The sequence below is a fragment of the Polyodon spathula genome, chromosome 8, assembly GCF_017654505.1.
Source record: "Polyodon spathula isolate WHYD16114869_AA chromosome 8, ASM1765450v1, whole genome shotgun sequence".
Taxonomy (NCBI): Eukaryota; Metazoa; Chordata; class Actinopteri; order Acipenseriformes; family Polyodontidae; genus Polyodon; species Polyodon spathula.
The window spans coordinates 32727789-32749896 of NC_054541.1; the positions used below are offsets into that span (position 1 = coordinate 32727789).

Genomic DNA, 22108 nt, shown 5'->3' on the forward strand with positions numbered 1-22108 from the left:
TTGTCCCGCAGCTGTAAGGAGCACTCTGTGTCCCTTACTCCTGCTCAGCACTCTTCCCCACCACCCTCTGTTAGAGAGGTGATTGCGTCTTCACGCCGTGGCTCTATGCCAAGGGAGAGCAGACAGTGCACTCAAAGTAGCCCAATCAGGAAACCGTCCTCATTGTCTTACTCATCCTCCTCGAACTTTGCTTCTTCTTCCCCTTCCCCATGAGGGCAAAGCACAGCAGAGCATATGTTTTGGTCCCGCGGTGGACGAGATACTACAGTGCTCTCACTGCACACGGGAATCCACTAAGGAGCTGGTTTGCCTACTTCTCAAGTGATCACCTCCAGTACGAAAATCAGCGGCGAACTGGCGCCCTAGGCCCCAACTGTCTCAAAGACCTACACAGTTGGCTGTACCCACTACCAGAGGTGATGTTAGGAACCAGCGCAAGGCTGTTCGGGTGAAGGCTTTCACAGGTTCCGCCATCCTGCGCAGAGACTGAAGCTACAGGTCAAGCCACAGGATGGCAGAGTGCAAAGAATAGCTGCTAGCTTTGGACCATTTTCAACTCAATAGAGCAATCATGGTAGTAATGTTCCAGAAACTTATGGGCTTGATGGCAGCAGCTTCCCAAACCCTTCCATTGGGTTTTTCATCCCACGTGTCTCACCACTGTGTAAAGGCACTCTCTTGGTGGAAACAGCTGGACCATCTACACCTCGTCGTAGTGCTGGGCAGTGTCACCAGAATAGACGTTGCTGCCATGGATGTGTCCAGCCTGGGCTTGGGGCACTGTGTGTAACCTCCCTTGGCAGGGTCTCCACATCAATGTTTAAATCTGCAGGCAGTTTACCTGGAGAGGGAGATATGTGTTTGTCCGTACAGCCAACACAATAGTGGTGGCTTACATCAATCACCAGGGCGGCCTCAGGTTGCTCAGTCTCCATCGTGTGGCCCGCAAGCTTTTGCTGTTGGCGCACAAGAACCTCCTCTCACTGCAGGCAGCTCATCTGCCCAGGGAGACAAACTGTGCGGTGGACCCTTCTCAAGGGGGGTCCCCAGCAGCTCAGAGTGGAGGCTTCGCCCCGAGGTGGTGAGTGTCATCTGGGAGAGGTTCAGGAATCATCCCATTGCCCCTCTGGTTCTCCATAATAGGAGACGGGGACCCGCCTGTAACACACCAGTGGCTGAGGCAACTGGTATACACCTTCCCACCGATCTCTGTGCTCCAGCTGTGTCTGGAGGAAGTTAATTAAAATAAAATACATTTAATGGTTTACTTTTGATCAGCCACCCCATTTTTTAGATATTAATTTCCAATAGTCTCTTTAGATTGATTTATTTGAAATGTTTCTAGTTGTTTAATTGGGAAGCTGTAATTCAAATAAATCAAATTTGTTTTATGTAAGGATATATCAGATTTATGGTATCAAATAACATGACCGTATGGATGTGTTGGACATAGTTTGCTATGCAATTTGGAGGGTTTTTCATTTAGCATCTGTTCACAGTATCTATGCTGTAGACATTTTAATTGACTTTGCATTAAATTTGGACAACTCCTTTGAGTTTATACTGTTTGGCTGGCAACACGAAATTTGCAGATTGAGGTTGATACAGACGATTTAAAAAATAGAAACCATTGCCATGCTAAATTGAATACAAAACGGCCGTTCATATTTGTGCACAAAGCTAAACTTGTATCAAAATCTCGAATAGGCCTAGATGAAAGACGTCTGTCTGAAAGTCTGTGTGTCATACTTCTTTTTTATATCCAGAGAATCACTTGCCTAATTGTGATTAAACTTGCTAAAGACATTCTTCAACAGAAGCTATCAATAATATCATAATCTCTCCTTCTGTTTGTCTGTCTCACACATTTTTACGTAGAGAACCGCTAGTCTAGTTGTGATAAAACCTGCTTAGGACATTCATTAAATTATTGAGGGTATCTTAAATTGGGGGTGTCTGTTTGTCTGCCTGTGTGTCAAACTTGTATTTCACAGTAAGCTGATTATGGTTTCATCTTACTAATTGCTCTAACTTTGTATTTACAGTCATGGTGGAGGATGTATGTCACTAACATTTGTTTTGTATTAATAGCTATGGATGTTTGATAATTGTAGGGATTCAAGGAAACACATGTACATGAATTAGGGAGTGGTTAACATGTAGAAAACAGAAAGTACTGATTAGAGGAGAAACCTCAGAATGGAGTGTGGTAACCAGTGGAGTACCACAGGGATCAGTATTAGGTCCTCTGCTATTCCTAATCTACATTAATGGTTTAGATTCTGGTATAGTAAGCAAACTTGTTAAATTCGCAGACGACACAAAAAAAGGAGTGGCAAACACTATTGCAGAAGCAAAGGTCATTCAAAATGACCTAGACAAGATTCAGAACTGGGCAGACACATGGCAAATAACATTTAATTTAGAAAAGTGTAAGGTACTGCACGGGGGCAATAAAAATGTGCATTATAAATATCATATGGGAGATAAACTGAAATTGAAGAAGGAATCTATGAAAAAGACCTAGGAGTTTTTGTTGACTCAGAAATGTCTTCATCTAGACAATGTGGGGAATCTATAAAAAAGGCCAACAAGATGCTCGGATACATTGTGAAAAGTGTTGAATTTAAATCAAGGGAAGTAATGTTAAAACTGTACAATGCACTAGTAAGACCTCATCTTGAATATTGTGTTCAGTTCTGGTCACCTTACTACAAAAAGGATATTGCTAATCTAGAAAGAGTGCAAAGAAGAGCGACCAGAATTATTCTGGGTTTAAAAGGCATGTTCTATGCAGACAGGCTAAAAGAATTGAATCTATTCAGTCTTGAACAAAGAAGACTACGTGGCGACCTAATTCAAGCATTCAAAATTCTAAAAGGTATTGACAATGTCGACCCAGGGGACTTTTTCTACCTGAAAAAAGAAACAAGGACCAGAGTTCACAAATGGAGAATAGACAAAGGGGCATTCAGAACAGAAAATAGGAGGCACTTTTTTACACAGAGGATCGTGAGGGTCTGGAATCAACTCCCCAGTAATGTTGTTGAAGCTGACACCCTGGGGTCCTTCAAGAAGCTGCTTGATGAGATTCTGGAATCATTAGGCTACTAACAACCAAACGAGCAAGATGGGCTGAATGACCTCCTCTCGTTTGTAAACTTTCTTATGTTTTTTTTCTTGTACCAAAATGTCTTGTATTCTGGTCTGTAAACTAAATATTTAGTATTCACAATTACTAAAACGTGATTCACCACTTCCTTGCCTTAAACTGATTTTGCTTTTCTTAACAGGAACAGATGTCTCAGGTATTGGATGCCATGTTTGAGAAGCTAGTCAGTCCTGGTGAACACGTAATTGACCAAGATGATGATGGAGATAATTTCTATGTTATTGAAAGGTGTGTTTGTATTTCTCACAGTGTACTGTTTATATTAAGAAATCAGTTTTGCTTACCAAAAGTGATCATATCTAAAGTTGTTATCTGAAATTATTTTGAATGCTTTCCTTTCTGTTTTTGTTTAAAAGTTTTGCATGAAATACTTAATTCCAGACTTACAAAATCACATGATTATATATATATATTTTTTTTTTATTTTAAACTTGTAGACTTCTATTTTCTAAAATCCAAAATAAAGAAAAACAAATGAAGCAAAGCCTACCATAAATATATAATGTATTGTTTACAGAGGAACATATGACATCAGTGTAAAAGTAGATGGCATTGATTGCTGTATTGGTACCTACAATAACCATGGAAGTTTTGGGGAGCTGGCCTTAATGTACAATACTCCAAGAGCAGCCACAATCATTGCTACCTCACCTGGTGCTTTATGGGGTTTGGTAAGTCATTGGGATTTATCATAAATGGGTCAGGCTGTGATTAAAAAAAACTGTTATCTAAAATAAGTGACAAAGAATCAATCAAATGACTGTTACAGCACGGAGTTGAAAGGACAGTTTTATTGAGGCTTGATTTTCAATTTCAATTTGCTTCTGAATAAATACATTGCAGCAGTAATGTAACCTGATGATTTATGTATCAAAACAGTAATGCAAAAATACAATTAGGCAGACATGTCGTTTAATAAGGTGTTTACATTTTCATGCAAAGGAAATATAAAAGATTACTGTAATACTAGTACTAGCAGCATTTGAAGGCTAATAGGCTTGCTTTAAGTAGAGCACACTCTGGTGTAGTAATATTACACAATTCTGGTAGGAGCAGCTGTTTTGATTGCATGTGCATGTGTTTATTAACATTACTCTACTGGGTAACTACTTTATTGGAAGTGGATGGTTTAAATACCAAAAATCTGAGTAGAAAGTACACAAGATAATTTTGCTTAATATGTTTAACTGTGAATTTATGTGTGTTATAGGACAGGCTAACATTCCGGAGAATCATTGTGAAAAACAATGCCAAAAAGAAGAGAATGTATGAAATATTCATTGAGACACTGCCATTGCTTAAATCACTAGAAGTTAGTATTGCTGATTGCTATATACTAGAAGTTAGTATATGCTATATATATAGATATATATATATATATATATATATATATATATATATATATATATATATATATATAATATATATATATATAATTTATTGTGTTTTGTTTTGTGTTTTTTACATTTAACCATTCAAATAAACTTCTGTCTTGCATTTATGTGAAACATTTTTTCCCCTTTTCTGTAGCCATCTGAAAGAATGAAAGTGGTTGACGTACTAGGATCCAAAATGTACAAAGACGGAGAACGTATTATTGCTCAGGTTTATAATTTTTATATATTTTATATTATCATTGTATGTATATGTATAGTGCCTAAAGAAAGTCTACACCCCCTTGAACTTTTTTTCACATTTTGTTGTGTTAGTGCCTCAGAGTTTCATGCATTTAAATGAGGATTTTTTCCACTTATCTACACACCATACTCCACACTGTTAAGGGGAAAAAAAGTTTTTATATATATATATATATATATATATATATATATATATATATATATATATATATATATATATATATATATATATATATATATATTATAATACAAAACTGAAAGATCATAATTGGATAAGTCTTCACCCCCCTGAGTTAATACTAAAGCTGTGAGTCTGTTGGGCTAGGTCTCTACCAACTTTGCACACCTAGATTTGGCAATATTTCACCATTCTTCTTTAAAAAACTGTTCAAGATCTGTCAATTTCTTTGCAGAGTGTTGATGGACAGGAATCTTTGTCATGCCACACATTTTTGATTGGATTTAGGTCAGGGCTGTGACTGGGCCACTCAAGGACATTTACCTTTTTGTTCCTTAGCCACTCCAGTGTAGCTTTGGCTGTGTGTTTTGGGTCGTTGTCATGCTGAAAGATGAACTTCCGTCTCAGTTTCAACTTTCTTGCAGAGGGCAGCAGGTTTTCCTCAAGGACTTCTCTGTTCCATTCATTTTCCCTTCTATCCTGACAAGTGCCCCAGTCCCTGCCGATGTGAAACATCCCCATAACATGATGCTGCCACCACCATTCTTCACAGTAGGAATGGTGTTCTTTGGGTGATGCGCTGTGTTGGTTTTGCGCCAAGCATAACACTTTGCATTTGGGCTAAAAAGTTCCATTTTAGCTTCGTCAGAACACAAAACTTTTTGCCCCATGGCTACTGAATCTGCTGAGTGTTTTTTTGCATACTTCAAACAGGATTCAAGGTGGGCTTTCTTGAGTAATGGCTTCCTTCTTGCCACCCTACCATACAGGCTAGATTTGTGGAGTGCTTGGGATATTGTTGTCACATGCACACTTTGACCAGTCTTGGCCATAAAGGTCTGCAGCTCTTGTAAAGTTGCCATTGGCCTCTTGATAGCCTCTCTGATCAGTCTCCTTCTTGCTTGGTCATCCAGTTTGGAGGGACTGCCTGATCTAGGCAGGGTCTTGGTTTTGCCATACACCTTCCACTTCTTAATAATCGTATTGACCTTGCTCCAAGGGATAGTCAAGGCCTTTGATATTTTTTTATACCCATCCCCTGATCTGTGCCTTTCAGCAACTGTGTCCCTTAGTTCTTTTTAAAGCGCCTTGGTGCTCATGGTTGAGTTTTTACTTGAAATGCACTACCCAGCAGAGGGAACCTACAGGAACTGCTGAATTTATCCTGTAATCACGTGAATTGCTACAGTTTAACACAGGTGGAGGCCACTTAACTTGGTGAGTGATTTTGAAGGCGATTGGTTACACCTGACCTAATTTAGGATTGCTATTACAAGGGGTGGACACTTATCCAACCAAGCTATTTCAGTTTTTATTTTTAATTAATTTTCTACAAATTTCTAGAATATTTTTTCACTTGGAAGTTGTGGGGTAGGATGTGTAAATAAATGAAAAAAAAAAAAAAAATGTATGCATTTTAATTCCAGGCTGTAAGGCAACAAAAGGTAAAACTTTTGAAAAGGGAGACTTTCTACAGGCACTGTACTTTAAAATGTGGAATGTTAATATAATTGGTAAGTTTGTGTTTTATATTATACAGTGTTTTATGTTTAGATTCCTTAAGTATATTTCACTTTTAAGTGTATTTCTACTTTCAATAAACTGCTTGCATTTTTTTTATGAATTTGTCTGTTTAACAGTGTGTACATAATCATTTCAGTGTTTTTATTGTTTTGTTTTTTTTTTTTTGCAGGGAGATTCGGCTGATTGTTTTTATATTGTGGAATCTGGAGAAGTAAAAATAACTATGAGAAGAACCAAGGTAAGATGTAAATAGTTATTAATACTGTTACAGATACAACATAAGATATAACATAGCACATGTAAAGACAAAACTTTTGCCTGCTCATAGACTGACAATATGAATATCTATTTAATTCCAGAGTCAACTTAATGTGGAAGAACATGGTGCAGTAGAGATTGCACGGTGTACAAGAGGACAGTACTTTGGAGAGCTAGCTCTGGTAACAAACAGACCACGAGCTGCTTCAGCCTATGCTGTGGGAAATGTCAAATGTTTAGGTACTGTCTTTTTATTTTATTTATTTATCTATTTATTTATTTATTTATTTATTTATTGAAGTTCTACCTAATGTTTTAAAATACATTTAGTCTAATTATGTTTACAGGGCAAGGCACTAATGGCAAAGAACAATAGTAACAGATTATGGTGCGCTTGGTGGGGGCAAACGAGTGCAATTAGACTTGTGAAGTAACTTTTTGTACCATGCTTTCCGACCTGCTTTCTATAGCTGTGCTTCATTTGTTGGCCAGAAATTTGGGGCGTGGCTCATAATTTTCACCTAAGTGATTTTGAAGACAGGGCGAATGTTTGCCTTTGCGATCTAAACAAACATCCTCAAAGCAGGTCTTTGAAAAGAGAAAATGCTATCACAGGGAAACTAATGAACATACAATTATTAAGCAGTTTGTGAGAGGTACAACTAAGGAGACAATGTAGAGAAAAGTTATAGTATTTATTTTAATTAAACAAAGTTTCTCAATTGTATGATGAAGAAAGCTATCCTTTTCGTTAAATAGATAAATGTAGGGTGAAAGTGTAAAATTAATATGACATTTCACTGTAATATATATTCGATACAAGAGACACATGTGCTTCACATGTTTACTGTACATCGTTCATTTTCTGTTCTTTTACTAGGTGAGACACTGGAATCTCCATGACAATTTAGTTTTTTACAGTGGGGAAGGAATATAAATATTGTAAGCCCTAAGATATGTATCAGATAAACTACCCCATAACCTTTGTTTTTTACTCTTGGAAAATATTATGGTCATTTTTGATGGCCCCTTAGAAAAATGATTTAGAAATGTGTGAATCAAGTTTGCAGTTTAACATGGCATATTTAGACCAAAAAAACCCCAAAAAACACACTTTAATTGTTTGTTTATTTTTTCAGTTATGGATGTGCAAGCTTTTGAGCGATTGTTGGGTCCATGTATGGACATCATGAAAAGAAACATCGTAAACTACGAGGAGCAGCTTGTTGAACTATTTGGAACAAACATGGACATGTCTGACCCCACTGCATGAAGAGACAACAAAAAGTACAAACATGCAAGGAAACTGTCATCTTTCTGTAGATGCAATGTATTTCTGTAACCTCTATTTTTGTATTATTTTGCTTTAAGAAATATGAAAAAATACTAAACAAACAATAGCAATGTAGAAGTTATTTAGGCAAAAAAAATATTCATACACTTCCAGGATTCATGGGGGAATGCTTCATAAATCAACAGATTTGTTTTCCTTTCCCTTATATTACCAGAATTCAAGAACTAGTTCTTCAGATTATTTTTGTTCCCGTTTGGCAGGCTAAACTTTTTGTTTTTTCTAGCTTTTTTTTGTGCTTTAGAACAACTTCTTAGATTTTTTTAATTCATTTGTCCCTGACCTAATTTCATTGTAATTGCACTGTAAATTGTCTTAGTTTTACAGTTTGTTTTGGGAAATTTAAAAAGTGTTAATCCCAGAGAAAAAAAAAAAAAAAAAAACTACTTTAGTTACAGTTAATGTATTCATCAACTTGCAGACATTATTATACAGGTTACCCATACTTGTAGATCAATTAATTAAAAAGTCACATAGAAATTCTAATACTCCACATTGTCCATGGCAGTTGATTGTGTCATTTGTTTCCCCAAAACATTCACATACTTGAAAGCAACTATATATATATATATACACACACACACACACACACACACACACACACACACACACACACACACACACACAAAAAAACATTTACAGTTATTTTTCTTAAATGGATTCTTCAGATTATACAGATTTTTCTCATCACTAACATTATTAACAGTTATTTGATAGATTAAGTTTAAAATTTGTTAATTTACACCACATACATTCTTCAGGGGAAAATGCTTTTCTTGGCTGTCTTTACCCAATTCAAAATGCATGTTTTGTTGAACTGTTGTAGTTTATCCCACACTTGCACTCCTAATTATACAAATTAATAAATTCTGCCCAAGTTTCAGTAAGTGACACCTAAGTAAAATGTATTCTGTCTTTGCAGTTTTCCCCATGAAAATATTGAACCACTTAGATTTTTATTAGCATGCATTTTATTGTGGTTCTACTGATGGACACTGTTATGTGCACTTTCTCTGTCAGTTCCAAAAGTATTGTTTCCAAAACAAATGTTTATAAAAAAAGAATCTTTATGTTGCATCACCAACAATTTTTCTATCTTCACTATGATAGATTTTTTAGAGCAACAAGGATGGGCCCAATACTATAGAAAATATTTTCAAACATACATTGAAAGAAAGGTACACTATTTTAAGTGTATTAAAGGTCAAATGTAAGTTTTTGTTGTAATGTGTTTTTTCATTTGTGTGCAGGAATTAATAATTACTATTGTACGTTAGTTGATATGTGACATGGTAGCCATATCAGTCCAGCGATGAGAAGAGAGGGGATTTTTATTGGATTAACTAAATAATTAAGCATAAGCTTTCAAGACATCAGAGGTCTTTTCAGGTGAAAGTGAATTCTATGCCACTAGTGTAGTCATCGTGACTCATTTCATATTGAATTATAACATGGAAGTAGAAACAAAAGTTTAAAGGAGTTTAAGTTTTTTTAATTCCTTAATAATTAACAGCTTATTTCCCCCAAACCTTGTTAAAAGTTTTAAAACGTTAATCTGGCCTAATGAACATTAGGAACCAGTTAAAAGTGATTACAGCTAACAAAGTAGTTCCATACCATTTATCCTAGATGTGCAGTATTGAAAGAAACACATTATAGCAAACATGTATTTTAATTTCAAAACACAATATGTGGTACTACACTAAGCCATGCGTTTTGACTGTCTTCTACATCCTCGGTCATTTTACCTGGAGAGTGAAATTCGCTAGCTTATTTCAGTCAGCTGCTTCCATAATTGACTGAGATGCTTTCAGCCAGTAACATGCTTTGACCCAGAAGACACTGCTGAGGTGAAATGACCTAGGGAGTACAAGTACAAACAGATAACCTAAGAATAAAGCATGGAAACAGATACCTGTAACCTAAAGTAGTACCAGATATCATGTTTTAAAATTAAAATACACATGTGATGTAACGTGTTTCTTTTAAAACTACATATTTGAGATGTTTCTACTGTAGCTATTGATGTGCCAAATGGCTAAGATTTATGGAATTGTTTTGTTAGCTACAATTACTTTAATAGGCCTATATTCTTCTGTCAAACACCGCATTTTTTGTGTCAGTTTTGAAATGATTTAACTCACTTCAGTATTCTTGTTTAATATTTACATTATTACCACACAACTTTAAAATTGAATAGTAACAAATTGCATCTCTTATAAAGTGCTCTTGTATCACTGCTCTTCATTAAACAAGGGAATAGTTAGAAGGCAGAATTTATTTTATTGGCCCCTGCTTTTTGTTCCAATGTATTTTAGTGGTTGAAGCATGAACAAAAGTTGTACACGAGGGATGCAAAATTAAAAAACAAACAAAAAAAAAAAACTACTAGTATCTTATGTAAGCAAGAATTAAAAGGAATTATAGAGGGCTTTTTAGACTTGTGTCAAAGCAGAAATTAAAATAGCCTAATGGATAATAAAAAATGGCATCATTATCAAGTCCATAGTTATTTAAAATGTTCCAAATGGTGACTGCCACTTCCAAATGGAACCAGCATCGTACATACAACTTCAGAAAGTTAAAACATTCCCTCACCACTGTTTTAAATGAATATCTTACATCAATAATATATTCTCAATTGTTGTGCAAATCAGTACTTTTTCTTGTTTCATGTTATAGATGTATGAGTCATTATAAAGTTCAGTATGTAAATCGTTACACCAGTTTAACTTAGCTGCGTCTGTTATACAGGAAACAATGTGTTCAACAAAATTGTGCATCGATCTGTTCTTGTATGATATATTCAGTAATAATTTTTTTGCACTAGCTTAGCGTTGACTTAGTTAAACTGCAGTTCATTTCTTGTATTACAGCTTAAACAGCTGAAGGCTTTGAATGCCAGAATATTTTCAGTATTGTTGGTTATATTTGACTTTGCCTTAAAAAAATAAATGACAGTTTTATATAAAATAAATGATTGTGTAGTTATTCCTGTGTATCTAGAAACATTTCTGTTCATTTGTCTGAGATAGTAGTTGATGGTTATTGTAGCTATCTGTCATTTTTTTTATTTTTTTATTTTTATTTTTTAAGGTGATGTGAGTAGAGGAGACTTCAAGGAGGTAGGGTGTCACCTGTAATTGCCACTTGCTTGACCTTATTATTAGCTTTGAGTTTGTATACATGTTATTTTTTTCATTTCCGTGTCCACAAACATCAATAACCAAACTAATTTATATTATGAAATTACTTTTTATTTAATTCACAGCCATTTATTATACAAATCTATACCTTGCAGTTTAATATCAACATGTGTAGATGTTTTGAAACCTGGGCCCTTGAAATTAAACCGTGCATCCTGCGTGTTTTCTGATTATATCTCTTCTGTGAAGCAGATAAACAGTTCCTAAGTGAGTACATTTGTCACACTTCTAACAATTTTTTTTATGCAGCTTTGTCAAATTCACTGTGCAAGACAATGATTGTATGCAGTACATGTACTTGGTTTATTTAATTGCTGTTATACTGAACCAGATTTGCATTTATTTTTAATTTATTTTTTAACTGAGTATTTACTATTAATTTTTGCTTTTATTTTAACCCAATTTTGCATGTCAGGAAACCAAAGTAGGCAAAAAAACACACTTTGCTTGAATATTGAGCAACAAAACAGACACAATAAAGACTTGCTGGTTATGTCAAACTACACATGGGGTGTTGAATTAATTTGTTATTTATAGATGTGAACAGCAAACATATCTACCTATATCCGTGAAAAGCATAGATTATGTTTAGCACCAAGTACTATTGTACATACAATAATAGGTGCTCTACTAGTACTGTACCATTAATATATAGCAGGTGATATTAGTATTACATTGGTAGTGTAATCATAAACACATTACATGTAAATACATTACACAGCAAAATAATACATGTAACACATTCATGTACAATGTATATCGTGTAGTTTGAAACAAGAACGATTCCAATGAAAAATAACATTCTTTCAAAGCATTTTTTCAATTTCCAATATTTCCTTTCTTAACTGCACATTTAGATGTGAGAAAATAATAGCAATTTACTGAGATTTGACAAACAATAACTATCGCATGACACAGTTGGTTTGCATGCAAAAAACACATATTTATTCACGTATTTGATATTTCATTGTTTACTTGTGTGGCACAGTGGTCTGGGAGATGTAGTTTATTAGTTCTATTTGTTACATTACACTAGCGGTACTACAAGATATAAGAAAAATAACAGCTTCGCGAATGATTTAATATGCATCCAATTAATATCAAAATCTAGACGAATGACGTATTGAACAACCAATAGAAATGATGTGTTAAACACCAAAAACGCTGCCCCCTCCTGCAACTCATTTAGCCAATAGGAAAATGTTTTGTTTTAATGACGTTTCCTTTTTGACCATTTAGGTTTCGTGTCTAACAAACGATAACTCCCCCCCCTTTAGAGAATACCAGATACTCGGTAATGGCGACGGAGTTGGTAAGTGACAAAGTTTCATAGAAGAAACAAAAGATTGAATATTCGCAGTGTAATGAACAATAAACTCAAAATATTAGTTTTGTCACGGAGAGACTGAATTGAGAGAATACCGTTTCATGGCCGGATTGTGAGTGACATCGTCGTCTGATTTATATATTTAATCGTGACTTGTTGTTTTCGTGAGAGTTTGTTTTGGTTAGCTCGGACTTGTCTATCTGTGACGTTTTTTTTAGCTTCATTCATTTCACCATTTTGACAGGTCGACGGTCACCATGTCCAAATTTAGCGACATACTTAGTTTTATAGTTTTTCAAGTCTTACCTAATACAGATTCGGAAAGGTGTTCTATACACACTGACTGTTATATAGTGTAGTTGACAATAGCTGCTTTTTCTTTCAAAGTTTGAAAAGGTCGGGTATTTTTAGTTGCATTCTCAAGGGTGGGGGGAAAAAAGATTTTGTCGACAGCTGTTTTTTTTTTTTTTTTTTTTTTTTTTTTTACATTTTTTTTTTTATTTATTTCTGTTTCCACAATGAAACTACATATGTTACTGTCGTTAGTTTAAGGCAAGTAAAATACGATATTATTTGTACATGGTGTAATGTGTGGCTGCTTTTGTATTTAGTTAAATAGTCTGCTATTTAAATAACATCCATGTATTTGTATTTGTTTATTTTCAGTAAGTTCAGATTTGTGATTTTAAATGTATACTAAATCAGTATATTAATAATATTTTAATTTTCGTTTCTAAAAAAAAATAAGATTCAATTTAATTATTAATAACTATTCTTCTTTAGACTAATCCTGTTTGTTATTGATCAGTTTTTGTTACGCAGTTCGGATGAATGGGCACTGGAGCGCATGCGTCGAGTCTTAGTTTACAAACAAGGCTCGCATGCAAGTAGTCACGTGATGGCATTTAAGAAATGGCGAAAGAGAAATTTGACAGAGCTGAAATTACTATTTACTTCGTGGGCTTTACTATCTTGATAAAATACAGAGAATAAATGAGCACTCTTCGTAATATCTTGATAAGCTTTTAATGACGTTATAATTGTACTTTTATTTTCATGTGTAATGTTGAACTTAACTTTTCAAAGGCTGGAAATTCACGTACATTTATAATTTTTTTAATCACGACATATGCTGCCATTATGGTGTAAGATTATGGGAAATGCTAGGATATACTTTTATACCATTTACATTTTGACGGAAAAAACAGTTATCAATGTATTGATAGTTTACACATTGCTACTTTTGTAATAATTTTAACGGCTATAGTACATAAATAATGTGTGGTCTTTTCCTGTTAAACAGTTTATTTCAGAGGTTTAGAAGAGGCCTGTTTTTAGTTCGTGTCGACCAGTGATTCTGTTGGCATTCTCAGTTAGGCTTATGTTTTCCTTAGTTTTTTTTTTTTTTTTTTTTCTTGAGGTACAGTCTCATTTTTATCCCATAGTTGCAAATGCTGATGGCTGAAAAATTGGAGGCTAAATCTTGGGAACTGCGTGTTTTTGATTTTAATGAAACTTTGCAATGGTATTTGTTACCAGAAGCTATTAAATATGTGCTGTGGATGGATGTCATAGTGAATTGTGTACTGAGTGACACCTTTAGCGGGGAATACACTGGGGCTACTGCCATACAGAGAACATTTATTTATTTACTTACTTATTTTAATGAGCAGTTTTATAGTATTTTTGCCACTAAAACCCAATTTTAATAAACGTTTTAATTGAACAAAAATACTTTTTTTTTTTTTTCCTTTCCTTAAGTCAGATCAAGTGAAATGGCATAATATGGTGTGGGAAGTGAAGACAAAACCAGTGCCCAGCAGTGTCCAGGAAGTTCAGTTGCTGGTGGATAAGAGTGTTTCAGGAATGGGTGACACTTTTGAGATGCTGAAGTGTGATGAAGACCTCCCATCTTCACCTGGATATCCCCTCAGTGAGAATCGCATGGAGTATGGTAAACAGTAACACTAACTGGAATTTATGATTTTGCGAAAATACATATTTATATGTATGTCATAGTACAATAGAAACATCCAATACAAGTAAACATCACTAGTCGTACAAAAGGTGTGCACAAATGAGAAATTCTCACCCAGTAATGCTAGAAGTAATATAATTTCCAAATGATTTGTTAAGGTAAAGTCTGTTGCGATCAGATTGTTTGTTTGCAACCGAGTGCAGATGGATTCAATACAGTGTTTGTTTTATAGATGACCTTCCTGAATTGCAAGCTGTCCAGGAAGATACAGCCTCACCTAAAGTATTTCAACTTGGTGCTGGAGTGTCTCATCAAGAGCGCCCAAGGACTATTTGGAATCCACATACATCAAAGCCAGACAATGCAGGCTCTCCAAGCAATGGCACAAACTGGCTCACTGAACTGGCCAATATTGCCACCAGTCCACAGAGTCCTCTTATGCAGTGCTCATTTTACAACAGGTGCTTTCATTTCTCAAATTTAATAAATGTCAACTTTAAGTGGATACAGATATTTGTATCCTTTCACATTTGTTTTTTTTATTCCTTAATAGCATTTAAAGTGAATGTAAAGTACATGTGTTTTTTTTTAATTATGCAAATGAATATTGATGCAGATGATTTATTATTTTATTTATTATGCAGATCTCCTGTACACATAATAGCAACAAGCAAAAGTTTACATTCCTACGCTCGTCCTCCTCCATCCACTTCAAACCATGAACCAAGATTGTCAGAGACCCGCTGGAAAGAACAGGCTGTAGTTAAGCATGAACGGGTATTCAACTATGTTTTATATAGCTGTCATTTGTCATTGATATAATTACTGCATCCATCCATGAGTTTTGTTTGCTTTCTTTTTATACTTCAGGCAAACAGCGAATCAGAGTCGGGCATTTTTTGCATGTCTTCACTTTCAGATGACGATGATCTAGGTTGGTCCCACTCGTGGCCCTCGACTGCTTGGCATTGCTTTTTAAAAGGTAACAGCCTTTCTTAGCGAGCATTCCCTGGATATAATCTATACATTGATATATAAACTATTATCTCAATAAGTGGAATATCTGGGATATGCAGTTGCCATGTTGACCATCTTACGTGTACATAATGATGTACCAGTACAATTGAAAACAACATAACACCGAAATATTATCGCAAACCTGTATTTTAACAGGGGTGGCCAATTTGAAAAAAACTTGTTGTCCAAGGGAGAAAATGCTAGAAAAATCTACTTGTCCTTCTTAAAAATACCTGCCCCCTCTCCATCGCACAAAAACATATTTTAAGCGTGCATATTTTAAGTCAGTCTGCCAGTTGGTCGAAGTCGGGACTTCTTACAGATCCTGTCATGCTTGACCACCAGCAGAACAGCAATAAAAACATTCACTGTTCTTACTGAGTGCTTTTAAACCTTTGTGGTTCTATGTTGGACCAGGTCCGACATTACAATTTTTCTTTTCCAGTCCGATGTTGGACCCTGTTCGACATCATCAAAAAGATGTCAAGCACAGGACTCTAGTCGTTTTTTGTCCAGAAAAAGCAGAGAAAACCTTTCAATGGAAGAGTGAGACCGAAAGGAGCTGGGAGAAGGGAGGCAGATCTGAAAAAAAAGAAAAAGGGGGCGGATCTGAGCAATACACAGGCCCTGCACCACAGACAAAAAACAAGATAGCTGCTTCCGCATCCAGCTCTCAGAATGTCGCAGACATTTGCAGAGCTTTTTGAGATGTTGTTGTTATAGTAATAAAGTAATGACTTGGATCGCATTATTGAGGAGTTTGGTGATAAAACGAGTGATCAGGAGAGGATTTATCAATATGCACTACTATGAAGAGGTATGTGGTAAATACAGCGAACAAGGGGTGTGGCTTGGCTGGAGATGCAGTACTGAGCATACTGTTGATATGCAGTGCCTTTTAAACCTATTTACTGTGAAAAAGATATACTTTTAAACAGTGCATTAAATTGCACCTGACACACCTGACAGGATATGAATAAATGGACCTCTAAGGGTTAAACCTAGGTTGCTGCATTTAAATGTCAGGTTCATGTATTAAAGCAGTTGCTCATTTACAAAAAACATAAATAATACCTTAAGTTTAAAAGATTAGCATGTGTCTTGACAGAGGCTAAGAGAACCAACAGAAGAGCAGCGTCTTCCACAGCTAGCCAATTAGAAGTAATGGGGTGGGGTGGGGTGGGGTGGGGTGGGGTGGCGTAAGCACTTTTCAAAATGTTTGTGTGTGTGCTAGAGTTTGCAATTCAGATCTCAAACTTGTGTACCCAGAGTGCCTTTCTCCTAACAGAGCGAGCATAGGAAAAATAAATAAATAAAAACTGCTTGTCCAACGGGCAAAGTATAACGGCAAAACTTGTTGTCCCGGGCGTTGGGCGATACGACTTGGCCACCCCTGATTTTAAGCAGAAACTGTTATTAGAACAAGTTTTAATATGTTCCCCCAGTTATTTGATAGTTTTGGGAAAATGGCACCACCTAGTCAGTCTTTAGGAGTACTGCAATTGTTTTTGCTACTGCTGACAAAGTATGCATTTTCTGGTACTTGGTACCTAAGTCTGTTTGAATTAAATGGAAACACATTTTATTTCCTCTTTTTTCCCCAAAAAAGCAAGTTTTTCAGATATTAATCAGACCCCCCCCAGACATGTGTAGTAAAATGAATCTGCATAAGTTCTTATCCCAAGAGCTCCATTGTTCATTTTTAACAAAGCTTGTATAAGTTTATTTTTAAATTCTTTGATACTCAGGAACCCGCTTGCGCTTTCATAAGGGACATAATATAGAGTGGCAGGATGCTGAGGACCTGGCGGATTCTGAAGATGAGTTTGAAGATGAGAGATACCCACAAAACCATCACATTAACAAAGTAAATGTTTATTATTTAGAGTTAAGTGACACAGGTGTTTAAAGGTGTATGTATGTGTGTGTGTGTAGATATATAATATATATAATTAGTTATGGTTAGTCTAGGTTATGCACACATGCCTTTCACATGCTGCATTTAACACCTCTGCATGTACATTTTGGCACCTGCTTTAAGGGAGTAAATCATGCCCTTTGCCGGTCAAAAGAAGCAATGTAAAATGCAAGCACCCTTCCCATTCAAAAAAGCAGAGCCATTACATGTATGTTTTAAGATTGAAACTATTTAACAAATATGTCAGAATACTTTTCATTGGTAAATACATACTTTCTAAGTCATTTTTATACATTTGTAAAGAATACAGTTTTAAGAAATCTGCTTGGTTTAGTTTTCTCAGTAGAATTTGTCTTGATTTGGTCTGCTCAAGGGTAGCTGCTTATAGTGTTCTGCAATATGTTGGAAGGCCTGATATGTTTCTGTCTTTCATTCCTGTAACTGGCCAATATTATAAACACTGGGGGAGACTATTTTTGTGGGAAGTCAGTTTTCCTACGAAACATGTTGACAAATAGTTGCAGCACAAAGCAGTTGCATTGTTGTTCTGAATAATTTGTTCATATATTGATCCTGAAGTGTGGTAGTGGTGCAGGGGTTCTGCTCAATTACTCTTTCTGACATAGTATTACATGTTCACAAAAGAAACTCAGTGAATGGAAGATAAAGTCTGCACAGGGAAACTTATTACTCGAAACTGTGGTTCTGACCTGTAATGGAAACATGATATATAATGCATATTTCTTTGGCTTGTTAATTTACAGAGCTATGGTTCTGATGGTCTAAAATTAGTGGCACATGAAGAAACTGTTTCTTTTGGGCAGTCGGTACTGAAATTGACTTTTGACCCTGGCTCTCCAGAAGATGGGGCATTAACAGCTGAGTGCAGTTTGGATCATCCCTTTTTTGTGAATAGTAAAGGTAAACAAAATGTGTTATGACATAACTCCAGTGAGTTAGGTAAATATGATGGTATTTGTCTAAAGTTAATACAAAGTTGTTTTTTTTTAACAGTACTACTATAACTGCATATGTAAGAACATATGATGTGCTTAAAAATGATTTTAAATGTTTTTTGTATAGGTTGGTCTTCGTTTTATCCGAGCCTCACGGTTGTTCAGCATGGAATCCCCTGTTATGAGATGCAGGTTGGAGATACATGTCTACCTCCAGGACACCCCGGTGCCATCAATTTTGATGATTCAGTTGTTTTTGACACTTTCAGGAGGTAAGTTCTATTTAATTGTACCATTTATTGGTGTTGAGCAGTATTTTAGTGTTACTTAAATAAGATGACCCTTTTAGGTTTGACAAAAAAACATTTTATATTAAGTTAAATACACATCTCTCATATCCAGAGTAATAAGCAGATGTTTAGAGTGAAAACAAAAATGTGATGTACAGGAAATCTAGGGAATTTCCACAGCTATTCATGTTTTACATTTTTTTTTTTTTTAACCACATAACCACAATTTTCACATCCTGAGGTATTTAGAAAAATAAATATATTGGTTTGACACTTCCTATTGGACATGTTTAAAATGGTTATTGTGTCAGTGACAGGTTGTGTTTTTCATGTTTCATTCATACAAACTAGGTTGGTTTCACTATTTAAACAATCATGTGTTGCCTTCTATAGGAGACAAAGCTCTGTATGTGGTTTACATCAAATCCTTTTTGTTCTTGTGCACTAGCTATGACTTCACCCCTCTGGACTCCTCTGCGGTGTATGTATTGAGCAGCATGGCCCGGCAGCGCCGTGCATCCCTATCCAGTGGAGGTGCCATCAGTCCTGACTGTGAAAAATCAAACAGAGACTTTGTGCCTTCATCCCAGCCATCCTGTACGTTTTATAATAAATCTAACAAAAGTAACAGCTCAGGGACAACCAGCAGTGCCACAGTCAACAAGTGCAAACGACCAATGAATGCCTTCATGCTCTTTGCAAAAAAATACAGAGTTGAGTATACGCAGATGTACCCAGGGAAGGATAACAGGTGAGTACATCAGATTTTAGGCTTCCCTTTTGTAAATTACAGTATTCCTTCCAGTTTAACACACACTTATACCAATTTTTTTCTCAAAAATTAGTATAGTGATGCGTATATAAAAATCACCAAGACGGGACTAACTGCCCAGAAAAGACCAACAAAAATGTTACTGCCAAATCTTGAATCTTCATCCATGACATGCAGCTATCCATTTTCAAAGAAGCAGGAGTAGTTGGCTGGGAGATGTCAAGTAATAAGAGGACTACCCCAACTCAGAGGATGATGACTAGGAGAGATTCGTTGTTATAGGCATGTTAATGTACCAATTTTCAATGTGCCTAATTAATAGCTGAGTTTATAACATTTCATTGCAAAAAAAAAAATAAAATGGCTCTTGCATGCGTAATTTGAGTTTGTATCTTTGTAAATGCATCTTATTTGTCAAATTGAGGGTGGGAAATTAGGGCTGCATACACTGTATATTTATTATTTCATAATACAACCAAGAACAGTGACTGCTTTTAAAACAGAATGATCAGAATTAGTTAGAAAGGTGGTTTCTGTTTTCATTAGTGCAACCTGTTACCTCGTATATGATGAGAACCATTAAGACAGGATCAGTGTGCTGATTTATTTAAAACCGATACAAGTCCAAAGTAATGTACCATAGGAAGTCCATGTCAATGTAGAGCAACTTTGAATTTGGCATGTCAGTACACTTGAATCCTGATCCAGAACATTATTCAGCTAATATGTTTGCCTTTAAAATAGTGTATAATTTCTGAAATTGAAAATATAAATGGCTGTTCTTTAAGCTGTACTGTTATCTACAACTGGAATCTATCATGAATACACAATGTGTATAAGCCTAGCAACCAATTATTTCTGTAGGTACAGTAATGTTAGCATATGTGTTACAGAGCCATAAGTGTGATTCTTGGTGATCGGTGGAAGAAGATGAAAAATGAGGAAAGGAGGATGTACACAGTGGAAGCTAAGGCGCTGGCAGAAGAGCAGAAGCGTCTGAATCCAGATTGTTGGAAAAGAAAACGAACCAACTCTGTAAGTGCCCATTGGTAGCTCTTGTATTAAAGTAGAATAGTACTTTGTAATGCAAAACAAACAAATAAAAACTGACTACCTCAGTTACATGGATTTAAAAAGGCTATAGGCACTGGCTTGTTACATGCTCAGTCCAGACACACTTTGAAATTTGACTTCTGCTGACCAGCATACAAGTATGGGTTGGTTTCATTCTTCTGTTATACGTCGGGTGCAGACGGCTAGAAAATCTGTGCAGCTTCACTCCGACCATGCACTGACATTTTTCAAGATTTATCCGACCCTAAAAAGATGCATGTCTCAAGAGTGTGGATGACGTAATTCCGAGACCCTCTGCTCAAATCATTTGGCTGAAGTATGAACCAACCTTAACTGTCTTTTAACATAAGGTGCATATAACATCCTTGGGTAACTGGCTATGAAAATTTTACACTTTTTTGTAACTCAGGGATATATAAAAAGATTGTGGTGGTGCTGTAAGAACTCTGTCAAGGGAAGCTGTGAAGGTTATTTATAAACATATGGTCATATAATAGTCTACGCTGCCTGGCAGTTTGCTTGCAAATCTGATATTTTAATAGTATTCTATTATACACAGGTTTTTGTTAGAGTGAATTTGGGCTGTGTGTTTTTATATATATATAATTTTTTTTTCTACCTGCAGGGTTCTCAGCAAAACTAGGTGCTTTGGTATGGATGTTAACAGAATCTTCATTTGCAATACGAACTGGATATAAGGAAGGACATAAGACAACCTTCCATGTCTCTGCAAGTCTGTATACTTTGATGGAAAAATCGGTTTGCTTTTTGACAAGACTTTTTTTTTAAAACATTTATTTTAGTCACTAACTATGCTTAAGATCTTATTTTTTAATGACTGAAATGCCTTACTCTTCCAAAAGTAAAAATTAAGTTTTCTTTTCAGGTAATTATATTTTATAGGCTTGAAAACTGAAACCCTGTGGTGCTAATGTAGGATGCAAAGGAGTTGTATACAAATGTCTTTTAAATGTAAAAAGGGGGATTTTAAATGCTTTCACAGCTGTTCATATAATTATAATTTGTATTCATTGCACAACCATTGTATTGCATATACCTTGTAATGACAGGTTGGGGAAAAAATGTAATCTTAAATATATATTCTCCCAAATATATTTTGTGGGTGTCCTATATAAGATTTAAATTGCCATATATTGTACTATGCGTGAGGTGGGCATACATTTCACTTGGGGGAAGACTTACCTTAACCCTTTGCAATCAATTTATTCAGCGCTTGTTATATGCGTCAGGTCCAATTTATTTTCACATGCACTGTTTAAAATATCCCCCCCCCCCCAGAGTAAAACAGGATTAAAAGGCATTGAATTGCAAAAAGACACTTGGTAGTACATCTCCAGCCAAGCCCCACCCCTTGTTCACTGTATTTTTCACATACCTCTTTATAGACTTGCATACTGATAAATCCTCTCCTGATCACTCATTTTATCAT

At 35.6% G+C, this 22108-nt stretch overlaps 2 protein-coding genes across 3 annotated transcripts in view; both read left to right on the forward strand.

The window, feature by feature from the left end:
* The window catches only part of LOC121319795 (cAMP-dependent protein kinase type II-beta regulatory subunit-like), a 28770-nt gene extending 19421 nt beyond the window's left edge, over positions 1-9349 (forward strand). The window contains exons 6-12 of the mRNA XM_041257628.1: positions 3294-3400; positions 3690-3843; positions 4383-4484; positions 4703-4777; positions 6681-6749; positions 6871-7009; positions 7909-9349. Of these exons, the coding sequence (XP_041113562.1) occupies positions 3294-3400; positions 3690-3843; positions 4383-4484; positions 4703-4777; positions 6681-6749; positions 6871-7009; positions 7909-8042 (780 nt within the window). The 3' untranslated portion in view covers positions 8043-9349. The remainder of the gene's footprint in view (positions 1-3293; positions 3401-3689; positions 3844-4382; positions 4485-4702; positions 4778-6680; positions 6750-6870; positions 7010-7908) is intronic.
* A 3247-nt stretch (positions 9350-12596) lies between these two features.
* Positions 12597-21936, forward strand: LOC121319796 (HMG box-containing protein 1-like). Of its 2 annotated transcripts, none has more exons than XM_041257629.1 (11): positions 12597-12638; positions 14415-14607; positions 14864-15092; positions 15276-15408; positions 15502-15613; positions 17397-17515; positions 18331-18487; positions 18650-18794; positions 19261-19563; positions 20478-20619; positions 21284-21936. In XM_041257629.1, the coding sequence occupies exons 1-11, from the start codon at positions 12624-12626 to the stop codon at positions 21299-21301; spliced, it is 1566 nt and encodes a 521-aa protein (XP_041113563.1). In that variant the 5' UTR covers positions 12597-12623; the 3' UTR covers positions 21302-21936. The 2 variants fall into 2 exon arrangements, with proteins under 2 accessions (XP_041113563.1, XP_041113564.1); XM_041257630.1 differs by having other exon boundaries at positions 14415-14586.
* Positions 21937-22108: the final 172 nt, after the last annotated feature.